We start from the raw sequence: 12,500 nt of genomic DNA, 5'->3' as shown, positions 1-12,500 counted from the left end.
CGGCTAATATGGTCATACTTCCTGGTTCTAGTAAGAACTGGAGCTGCTGCGTTTTGGACCAGCTGGAGTTTATTTATTAGGCGAGCAGGGCAACCACCCAGTAGAGCATTACAATAATCTACAGCTCATGAACATTACACTAATCTACAGCTCATCAACATTACAATAATCTACAGCTCATCATCATTACAATAATCTACAGCTCATGAACATTACAATAATCTACAGCTGATCAACATTACAATAATCTACAGCTCATCATCATTACAATAATCTACAGCTGATCAACATTACAATAATCTACAGCTCATGATCATTACAATAATCTACAGCTCATCATCATTACAATAATCTACAGCTCATCAACATTACAATAATCTACAGCTCATCAACATTACAATAATCTACAGCTCATCAACATTACAATAATCTACAGCTCATCAACATTACAATAATCTACAGCTCATGAACATTACAATAATCTACAGCTCATGAGCATTACAATAATCTACAGCTCATCAACATTACAATAATCTACAGCTCATGAGCATTACAATAATCTACAGCTCATCATCATTACAATAATCTACAGCTGATCAACATTACAATAATCTACAGCTGATCAACATTACAATAATCTACAGCTCATGAACATTACAATAATCTACAGCTCATCAACATTACAATAATCTACAGCTCATCAACATTACTATAATCTACAGCTCATCAACATTACAATAATCTACAGCTCATCAACATTACAATAATCTACAGCTCATCAGCATTACAATAAACTACAGCTCATCAACATTACAATAATCTACAGCTCATCAACATTACAATAATCTACAGCTCATCGACATTACAATAATCTACAGCTCATCAACATTACAATAATCTACAGCTCATCAACATTACAATAATCTACAGCTCATGAACATTACAATAATCTACAGCTCATCAACATTACAATAATCTACAGCTCATCAACATTACAATAATCTACAGCTCATCGACATTACAATAATCTACAGCTCATCAACATTACAATAATCTACAGCTCATCAACATTACAATAATCTACAGCTCATGAACATTACAATAATCTACAGCTCATGAACATTACAATAATCTACAGCTCATCAACATTACAATAATCTACAGCTCATGAACATTACAATAATCTACAGCTCATGAACATTACAATAATCTACAGCTCATCAACATTACAATAATCTACAGCTCATCAACATTACAATAATCTACAGCTCATCAACATTACAATAATCTACAGCTCATGAACATTACAATAATCTACAGCTCATGAACATTACAATAATCTACAGCTCATCAACATTACAATAATCTACAGCTCATGAACATTACAATAATCTACAGCTCATGAACATTACAATAATCTACAGCTCATCATCATTACAATAATCTACAGCTCATCAACATTACAATAATCTACAGCTCATGAACATTACAATAATCTACAGCTCATCAACATTACAATAATCTACAGCTCATCGACATTACAATAATCTACAGCTCATCAACATTACAATAATCTACAGCTCATGAACATTACAATAATCTACAGCTCATCATCATTACAATAATCTACAGCTGATCAACATTACAATAATCTACAGCTGATCAACATTACAATAATCTACAGCTGATCATCATTACAATAATCTACAGCTGATCAACATTACAATAATCTACAGCTCATCAACATTACAATAATCTACAGCTCATCAACATTACAATAATCTACAGCTCATCAACATTACAATAATCTACAGCTCATCAACATTACAATAATCTACAGCTCATGAACATTACAATAATCTACAGCTCATCAACATTACAATAATCTACAGCTCATCAACATTACAATAATCTACAGCTCATCAACATTACAATAATCTACAGCTCATCATCATTACAATAATCTACAGCTCATCAACATTACAATAATCTACAGCTCATCAACATTACAATAATCTACAGCTCATCATCATTACAATAATCTACAGCTCATCAACATTACAATAATCTACAGCTCATCAACATTACAATAATCTACAGCTCATCATCATTACAATAATCTACAGCTCATCATCATTACAATAATCTACAGCTCATCAACATTACAATAATCTACAGCTCATCATCATTACAATAATCTACAGCTCATCAACATTACAATAATCTACAGCTCATGAACATTACAATAATCTACAGCTCATGAACATTACAATAATCTACAGCTCATCATCATTACAATAATCTACAGCTGATCAACATTACAATAATCTACAGCTGATCAACATTACAATAATCTACAGCTCATCATCATTACAATAATCTACAGCTCATCAACATTACAATAATCTACAGCTGATCAACATTACAATAATCTACAGCTCATCAACATTACAATAATCTACAGCTCATCAACATTACAATAATCTACAGCTCATCAACATTACAATAATCTACAGCTGATCAACATTACAATAATCTACAGCTGATCAACATTACAATAATCTACAGCTGATCAACATTACAATAATCTACAGCTCATCAACATTACAATAATCTACAGCTGATCAACATTACAATAATCTACAGCTCATTAACATTACTATAATCTATTGCTCATCAACATTACAATAATCTACAGCTTATCAACATTACAATAATCTACAGCTCATCAACATTACAATAATCTACAGCTCATCAACATTACAATAATCTACAGCTCATCAACATTACAATAATCTACAGCTGATCAACATTACAATAATCTACAGCTCATCAACATTACAATAATCTACAGCTCATCATCATTACAATAATCTACAGCTCATGAACATTACAATAATCTACAGCTCATGAACATTACAATAATCTACAGCTCATCAACATTACTATAATCTACAGCTGATCAACATTACAATAATCTACAGCTCATCAACATTACAATAATCTACAGCTCATCAACATTACAATAATCTACAGCTCATCAACATTACAATAATCTACAGCTCATCAACATTACAATAATCTACAGCTGATCAACATTACAATAATCTACAGCTCATCATCATTACAATAATCTACAGCTCATGAACATTACAATAATCTACAGCTCATCAACATTACAATAATCTATAGCTCATCAACATTACAATAATCTACAGCTCATCAACATTACAATAATCTACAGCTCATGAACATTACAATAATCTACAGCTCATCATCATTACAATAATCTACAGCTCATCAACATTACAATAATCTACAGCTCATCAACATTACAATAATCTACAGCTCATCAACATTACAATAATCTACAGCTCATCATCATTACAATAATCTACAGCTCATCAACATTACAATAATCTACAGCTCATCATCATTACAATAATCTACAGCTCATCAACATTACAATAATCTACAGCTCATCAACATTACAATAATCTACAGCTCATGAACATTACAATAATCTACAGCTCATCAACATTACAATAATCTACAGCTCATCATCATTACAATAATCTACAGCTCATCATCATTACAATAATCTACAGCTCATCATCATTACAATAATCTACAGCTCATCAACATTACAATAATCTACAGCTCATGAACGCATCAACTCCCTTTGTGAGTGTGTGTGTGTGTGTGTGTGTGTGTGTGTGTGTGTGTGTGTGTGTGTGTGTGTGTGTGTGTGTGTGTGTGTGTGTGTGTGTGTGTGTGTGTGTGTGTGTGTGTGTGTGTGTGTGTGAGTGAGTGTGAGTGTGAGTGTGTGCCGTAGTTTAGAGATATTTGTGTCAGTAATGAATCTTTAGTTTGACTCTCGACTGATGTTGTTTGTTGACTAGCACTAAAAGCTTCATAAGAGCGCTCAGATCTAGACACACACACTCTCTCTCTCACACACACACACACACACACACACACACTGTACGTGTCACAGATGCATCAGCGTCAGACCTCTACACTCCGCCCATCCGCTCCGCTTCACCCGAGTTCTGATTCATCGCACCTGTGTTCATCACCTGTCCTTAATTCCCCATCACTGCACTTCCTGTTATAAGCACCTTCAGTTTCTACAGTCATTGTCAGGTCTCGTCGATACTACATCGCCATACTGACTCACTCACTCGATCCTTACCTTCAGAAGACTTACCTGTGTTCCTTCATCCGACGATCCTTCCTCAACCAGCCTGCCTTCTTCAGATCACCAGCCTTGAACTTTCACCATCCCGACTTCCATCCTGCATCAGATAAGAGACTCATTCAGAACACTTCATCAGTTACCGCTCCAGTTTATCTCAACACTTCTTACTGTCTGCCGTGACCATTATATGTTTGTGTTAAATAAATATCCTTTCAACTTACCTGTTTGTGTCATTCAGCAACCCTAACAGAAGACCTGACCAAACATGCAGGAACCATCTGGTCACGGCGACGGAGAAGCTTCCACACCGATCTTCACCTCTGGATCCTCACCTGTCACTTCATCACCCGCCATCAATTCTTCTTCGTCTGCCTCTGTCAGTCCCATGGCCCGGCCAGCGCTCTTCTCTGGCGAGGAGGGGGAGTGCAGCGGATTCCTCCTGCAGTGCGAGCTGTTCATGGAGATGAACGCATCACAATTCGCCTCCGAGAGATCTAAGGTAGCTTTCTTCATTTCCCTTCTCACTGGAAGAGCATTGCTTTGGGCACAATCGCTTTGGGAAGCGAAAGGAGCTGTGACTGAGACCCTGAACAACTTTATTAGTCACTTCCGGGTTGTATTTTCTCCAGTCGCTAATGCTTTATCAGTTCATGATCAATTATTTCATCTACGACAAGGCAAGTCATCTGTTTCTTCATATGCCCTTCAGTTTCGAACCCTAGCAGCCTCTAGTGGATGGAATGAGCCGGCTTTAATCACCGCCTACCGGCAAGGGTTAGATCATGAGATCCGGTTACAACTCACCATTCATGATGATGCCATTGGTTTGGAAAGTCTCATTCAGCGTTCCATCAGAGTGGACCAACGCCGCACTGCCTGTTTGCTCGCTCAACCTGCACTGCCTCCTCCTCGTCCTTCCACCACAGTCAACCCTCTAACACCAGAACCCATGGACCTCAGTTCTGCACATTTATCAGCAGTTGAACGCCAGAGACGTATCTCTAACAACCTGTGTCTATACTGTGGATCCGCTGGCCACCTGCTAGTCTCTTGTCCAGTTCGTCCCCCACGACCGGCAGTGAGTACAGTACATCTTCCATCACCCATTTCTCAACTGAAATACACTACTGTTCAGATCTCACATCGTCAGCACTCTCTTCCAGCAAAAGCGCTAATCGACTCTGGGTCCGCTGGTAACTTTATCTCCCGTTCCACTCTTCAAAAGCTACAAGTCCACCATGAATCCATCCCGCAGTCTCTTCAAGTGCATTCCATCCTCGGCAGACCGCTTGGTTGTGGGAGGATATGTCACCGCAGCCCCTCTGTAACAATGAAAGTTGGTTGTCTTCATCAAGAGGAATTGTCTTTTCTGGTGTTGGAGGGTTCTACGGCAGATATCATCCTGGGACGCCCGTGGTTGGAACTTCATTCTCCAGATATCAACTGGTCTACAGGAGAGGTTCGTCAATGGGGAAGTAACTGCTTTTCACTCTGTTTATCTCAGGTTAAAAGGGTGTCTCACCATCACTCATTACCCGTCCAAAAGATTTCCATGTGTACCACCTCCATTGAAAGCTCAGCTATTAACGACCATCATGAGATTCCTCACAGTTACCGGGCGTTCCAGGATGTCTTCGATAAGCAGCTGGCCACGAAACTTCCACCACATCGGCCATGGGACTGTGCGATTGACCTACTGCCTGGGGCGGTCCTACCGCGTGGTAAAATCTACCCACTGTCCATCCCAGAACAGAAGGCCATGGAGGAGTACATCGAGGAGGCACTTCACCAAGGATACATCCGACCTTCTACTTCCCCTGCTGCTTCAAGCTTCTTTTTCGTCGGTAAGAAGGACGGAGGCTTGCGCCCCTGTATAGATTACCGGACCCTCAATAATTCCACCGTCAAGTATAGGTATCCTCTTCCTCTGGTCCCAGCCGCCTTGGAACAGCTTCGTGGTGCAAAGGTATTCACTAAACTTGATCTCCGTAGTGCTTATAATTTAATTAGAATTAGAAAGGGAGATGAGTGGAAGACCGGATTCATCACTCCTGCAGGCCACTATGAGTACCGCGTCATGCCCTTCGGGCTGTCCAATGCTCCAGCGGTCTTCCAGGGGTTTATGAATGAGATATTTAAAGATTATCTGAACCAGTTCGTTATAATCTACATCGATGATGTCCTTATATATTCTACCAGCCTGTCTGAGCACCGCCATCATGTCAAGTCAGTTCTCCAACGTCTTCGGGATCATCAGCTGTATCTAAAACTTGAGAAGTGTGAGTTCCATCAAGAAACCCTCCACTTCCTAGGGTATGTGATCACTCCTCAGGGAGTCACCATGGACCAGAGGAAGGTGGATGCCGTTGCCAACTGGCCATTACCCATCACCATCAAAGAGCTGCAACGATTCCTGGGCTTCGCAAACTTCTACCGTAGATTCATTCAAGGTTACAGTCAAATCAGTGCTCCTATGACCTCACTCCTGAAAAAAGGGGCCAAGTCTCTGTCCTGGACCTCTGAAGCCACCCAAGCGTTTGATGTGTTGAAGCAATCATTCAGTTCCGCTCCTACCCTTGTGCATCCCAATCCAGATCTTCCTTTCACCGTCGAAGTGGATGCGTCCAACACTGGGGTAGGAGCGATTCTCTCTCAACAGCAGGGGAAGCCTCCTCGACTCCATCCATGTGCCTTCTTCTCCAAGAAGATGTCCCCGGCGGAGCAGAATTATGATATCGGCAACCGGGAACTGCTGGCTATCAAGCTAACTCTGGAGGAATGGAGACACTGGCTGGAGGGAGCGAAACATCCCTTTATAGTCATCACAGATCACCGAAATCTGGAATACCTTCGAGAGGCCAAAAGACTCAACACTCGTCAAGCTCGCTGGTCCCTTTTCTTTACAAGATTCAACTTCAAGGTAACATACCGTCCAGGGGACAAAAATGTCAAGGCTGATTCACTATCTCGTATACATCAACCCGATACCTTCACTCCAGAACCAGAACCTGTCCTCCCTCCAGCCTTGATTGTTAGTCCCATCCAGTGGGGTATAGATGACCATATAGCCGACGCCACCCGAACCGAACCTGCTCCGCCGGGAGGGCCAGTGGGACGGACTTATGTTCCCACGCGTCTACGTCCGTCCCTCATGGACTCGGTCCATACTTCGCTGGGCTCTGGACACCCAGGCAGTCAACAGACCCTCTCGCTCCTTCAACGTCGGTACTGGTGGCCCAGTATGAGCCAGGATGTGTCCCAGTACTTTAAGGGCTGCTCAGTCTGTGCCATGGCCAAGGTCCCTCGTCGGCTCCCAGAAGGTAAATTAGTACCCTTGCCTATTCCAACCAGGCCGTGGTCCCATCTGGGGATAGACTTTGTTACCGATCTCCCTTCTTCTCAATCTCAAACATGTATACTGGTGGTTGTTGACCGTTTCTCGAAGGCCTGTAAACTCATCCCTATGCCAGGTCCCTTCGAAACGGCAGAAGCATTATTTAACCAAGTCTTTCGTCACTTTGGGTTACCAGAAGATATCGTCTCCGATCGCGGACCTCAGTTTATATCCAGGGTATGGAGAGCCTTCTTCAACCTTCTGGGAGTCACAGTCAGCTTGACGTCAGGATACCATCCCCAGTCCAATGGCCAGACTGAGCGGAAGATACAAGAGGTCGGACGGTATCTTCGATCCTACTGCCATGACCATCAAGACTGCTGGAGCAGGTATCTACCCTGGGCCGAGTATGCACAGAATTCCCTTCAACAGTCTACTACTGGTCTCACGCCGTTTCAGTGCATACTCGGCTTCCAGCCGCCCCTGTTTCCCTGGTCAGGTGAGCCTTCAGATGTTCCAGCAGTCCATCATTGGTTCCAGGAGAGCGAGAGGGTCTGGGACTCAGCTCATGTTCATCTCCAAAGGGCTGTTCGGAGACACAAGAGTCAGGCCGACGCTAGAAGATCTGCGACTCCGAGGTATCAACCAGGGCAAAAGGTCTGGCTCTCCACCCGGGACATCCGTCTCCGTCAGCCCTGTCGTAAGCTGAGTCCCCGATATATAGGTCCATTCGCAATACAGAGGCAGATCAACGACGTCACCTACCGGTTATCACTCCCTGCACACTACCGCATCTCACCTTCATTTCATGTCTCCCTGCTCAAACCCTATACTGATCCTTTGTTTCCTCACTCCTCAGAGTCTGGCGCTGATGAGGTACCTCCTCCTCCCGTGGACCCCGCTGACGAGAACATCTACCAGGTCCAGGGCATTCTCGATTCCCGACGACGGGGCAATCAACTGGAGTACCTCGTGGACTGGGAGGGTTTTGGACCTGAGGAGAGATGCTGGGTTCATCGTGATGACATACTAGACCCTATGCTCCTACAGGACTTTCACTCATCTCATCCCAATCGTCCGGTGCCGAGAGGTCGAGGTCGGCCCCGTCGTCGGGTCTTTCGGCCCTCAGGAGCTGGCCGTGGAGGAGGGGGTACTGTCACAGATGCATCAGCGTCAGACCTCTACACTCCGCCCATCCGCTCCGCTTCACCCGAGTTCTGATTCATCGCACCTGTGTTCATCACCTGTCCCTAATTCCCCATCACTGCACTTCCTGTTATAAGCACCTTCAGTTTCTACAGTCATTGTCAGGTCTCGTCGATACTACATCGCCATACTGACTCACTCACTCGATCCTTACCTTCAGAAGACTTACCTGTGTTCCTTCATCCGACGATCCTTCCTCAACCAGCCTGCCTTCTTCAGATCACCAGCCTTGAACTTTCACCATCCCGACTTCCATCCTGCATCAGATAAGAGACTCATTCAGAACACTTCATCAGTTACCGCTCCAGTTTATCTCATCACTTCTTCCTGTCTGCCGTGACCATTATATGTTTGTGTTAAATAAATATCCTTTCAACTTACCTGTTTGTGTCATTCAGCAACCCTGACAGTACGGCTCTGATTGACAGCGTTCATGAGGAGTTGCAGCTCAGAAATATCATATCAATAATTCAGAATGTGTGTGTTATCATGAGAACTCAAACTCTCCTGTGGATCAGAATCAAACTCATATTCTTTATTAATGCTCGGCTATTATAATCAATCGACTATATTACTGAGTGTTTATTATTATTAAAAATATTATTAATTATTGTTATTAATTATTATTATTATTATTAATTTTAATGTTTTCATAAGAAGCTGACGGAGGCGACAGAGGGTCAGACAGACGTCACAGACGCTCAGACGGAGATACTGATGGTCTGTTTTAAGTATTCAAAAAACAATATTTATTATTTTTAATTGTTATTAATTATTATTAATTTTAATGTTTTCATAAGCAGCTGACGGAGGTGACAGAGGGTCAGACAGACGTCACAGACGCTCAGACGGAGATACTGATGGTCTGTTTTATGTATTCAATAAACAATATTTATTATTTTTAATTGTTATTAATTATTATTATTATTAATTTTAATGTTTTCATAAGAAGCTGACAGAGGAGACAGAGGGTCAGACAGACGTCACAGACGCTCAGACAGAGATACTGATGGTCTGTTTTAAGTATTCAATAAACAATATTTATTATTTTTAATTGTTATTAATTATTATTATTATTATTAATTTTAATGTTTTCATAAGCAGCTGACAGAGGCGACAGAGGGTCAGACAGACGTCACAGACGCTCAGAAGGAGATACTGATGGTCTGTTTTATGTATTCAATAATCATTATTTATTATTTTTAAATGTTATTAATTATTATTATTATTATTATTATTAATTTTAATGTTTTCATAAGCAGCTGACGGAGGTGACAGAGGGTCTGACAGACATCACAGACGCTCAGACGGAGATACTGATAGTCTGTTTTAAGTATTCAATAAACAATATTTATTATTATTTTTAATTGTTATTAATTATTATTATTATTAATTTTAATGTTTTCATAAGAAGCTGACGGAGGCGACAGAGGGTCAGACAGACGTCACAGACGCTCAGACGGAGATACTGATAGTCTGTTTTAAGTATTCAATAAACAATATTATTTTTAATTGTTATTAATTATTATTATTATTATTATTATTAATTTTAATGTTTTCATAAGAAGCTGACGGAGGCGACAGAGGGTCAGACAGACGTCACAGACGCTCAGACGGAGATACTGATGGTCTGTTTTAAGTATTCAATAAACAATATTTATTATTTTTAATTGTTATTAATTATTATTATTATTAATTTTAATGTTTTCATAAGAAGCTGACGGAGGCGACAGAGGGTCAGACAGACGTCACAGACGCTCAGACGGAGATACTGATGGTCTGTTTTAAGTATTCAATAAACAATATTTATTATTTTAAATTGTTATTAATTATTATTATTATTAATTTTAATGTTTTCATAAGCAGCTGACGGAGGCGACAGAGGGTCAGACAGACATCACAGACGCTCAGACGGAGATACTGATGGTCTGTTTTAAGTATTCAATAAACAATATTTATTATTTTTAATTGTTATTAATTATTATTATTATTAATTTTAATGTTTTCATAAGAAGCTGACGGAGGCGACAGAGGGTCAGACAGACGTCACAGACGCTCAGACGGAGATACTGATGGTCTGTTTTAAGTATTCAATAAACAATATTTATTATTTTAAATTGTTATTAATTATTATTATTATTAATTTTAATGTTTTCATAAGCAGCTGACGGAGGCGACAGAGGGTCAGACAGACGTCACAGACGCTCAGACGGAGATACTGTTGGTCTGTTTTAAGTATTCAATAAACAATATTTATTATTTTTAATTGTTATTAATTATTATTATTATTATTATTATTAATTTTAATGTTTTCATAAGCAGCTGACGGAGGCGACAGAGGGTCAGACAGACGTCACAGACACTCAGAGGGAGATACTGATGGTCTGTTTTATGTATTCAATAAATAATATTTATTATTTTTAAATGTTAATATTAATAATAATTATTATTAATTTTAATGTTTTCATAAGCAGCTGACGGAGGCGACAGAGGGTCAGACGGAGGTACTGGTTTATTATGTTTTATGTATTAAATAAACATGATATGTTTATTATTATTAATTTGGTTTCATATGCAGCTGTCAGAGGCGACAGAGAGTCAGACGGACGTCACAGATGCTCAGATGAAGGTACTGATGGTCTGTTTATGTATTTAACATTATTTATTATGATTATTAATATTAATGTGAATGGTTTCATATGCAGCTGGTGGCGACAGACGTCACAGGCGTTCAGATGAAGGTACTGATGGTCTGTTATGTTTATTTTATTTCATGAATGAAGCTTTCACACAGTTAGCAGATGTGCCGTGTTTCACAGATGATGACGGTCACATGATCAGCTCACATGTGACGTCGATTCATATTAACGCTTGAACAGCTGGGGATCATAAACTGTATTTGGAAATGTTCACGGCCCTGCTTCATCTGTAAAGTGTTGAGTTCAGTCATGTGGATCTGAGAGGAGATGGGAGGAGCTTATGTCTAGCTCCGCCTCTCCATCCAGGAAGGAGGAGCGAATGTAATTAGGGCCCAATGGCTGGAGCTAGAATATCTGACCACACCCACAGACGTCCAGAGAGGAGGAGCGAATGTAATTAGGGTCTAATGGGTGGAGCTAGAATATCTGACCACACCCACAGCTCTATTCCTCCACCCACAAACGTCCAGAGAGGAGGATCGAATGTAATTAGGGCCTAATGGGTGGAGCTATACTATCTGACCACACCCACAGACATCCAGAGAGGAGGAGCGAATGTAATTAGGGTCTAATGTGTGGAGCTATAATATCTGACCACACCCACAGACGTCCAGAGAGGAGGAGCGAATGTAATTAGGGTCTAATGGGTGGAGCTATAATATCTGACCACACCCACAGACGTCCAGAGAGGAGGAGCGAATGTAATTAGGGTCTAATGGGTGGAGCTAGAATATCTGACCACACCCACAGCTCTATTCCTCCACCCACAGACGTCCAGAGAGGAGGAGCGAATGTAATTAGGGCCTAATGGGTGGAGCTATACTATCTGACCACACCCACAGACATCCAGAGAGGAGGAGCGAATGTAATTAGGGTCTAATGTGTGGAGCTATAATATCTGACCACACCCACAGCTCTATCTCTCCACCCATAGACATCCAGTGAGGAGGAGCTGGACGTCATCTGACCTCACTGTGAACTATTGACCACAGATAATGGATCTTTTTACTAATGTGTCTCTGAGAGTGTGTGTGTGTGTGTTTGTGCTTTAATAGAGCGA

The 12,500-nt window shown here is 40.9% G+C and overlaps 1 protein-coding gene across 50 annotated transcripts in view; it reads left to right on the top strand.

The window, feature by feature from the left end:
• The window catches only part of LOC307119830 (uncharacterized protein), a 148,302-nt gene that overhangs the window by 2,216 nt on the left and 133,586 nt on the right, over nt 1-12,500 (top strand). Inside the window, exons 3-18 of one of the 50 annotated variants that reach the window (XM_079806436.1) lie at nt 9,402-9,461; nt 9,545-9,604; nt 9,694-9,753; nt 9,846-9,905; nt 10,004-10,063; nt 10,153-10,215; nt 10,307-10,369; nt 10,456-10,518; nt 10,605-10,667; nt 10,754-10,816; nt 10,903-10,965; nt 11,064-11,123; nt 11,213-11,245; nt 11,320-11,370; nt 11,447-11,482; nt 12,496-12,500. The exon at nt 12,496-12,500 is cut by the window's right edge and continues 85 nt beyond it. In XM_079806436.1, coding sequence (XP_079662562.1) covers nt 9,402-9,461; nt 9,545-9,604; nt 9,694-9,753; nt 9,846-9,905; nt 10,004-10,063; nt 10,153-10,215; nt 10,307-10,369; nt 10,456-10,518; nt 10,605-10,667; nt 10,754-10,816; nt 10,903-10,965; nt 11,064-11,123; nt 11,213-11,245; nt 11,320-11,370; nt 11,447-11,482; nt 12,496-12,500 — 863 coding nt within the window. Of the gene's footprint in view, nt 1-9,398; nt 9,462-9,541; nt 9,605-9,690; nt 9,754-9,845; nt 9,906-10,003; nt 10,064-10,152; nt 10,216-10,306; nt 10,370-10,455; nt 10,519-10,604; nt 10,668-10,753; nt 10,817-10,902; nt 10,966-11,063; nt 11,124-11,212; nt 11,246-11,319; nt 11,380-11,446; nt 11,483-12,495 lie in introns of all 50 variants that reach the window. The other 49 variants (XM_079806479.1, XM_079806438.1, XM_079806435.1 and 46 more) reach the window with 49 other exon arrangements.

This window comes from Gobio gobio (genome assembly GCF_949357685.1).
Source record: "Gobio gobio genome assembly, chromosome: 23".
Classification (NCBI taxonomy): Eukaryota; Metazoa; Chordata; class Actinopteri; order Cypriniformes; family Gobionidae; genus Gobio; species Gobio gobio.
Note: the sequence above shows the minus strand (reverse complement) of the source record. Positions and strands in the feature narration are given on the sequence as shown.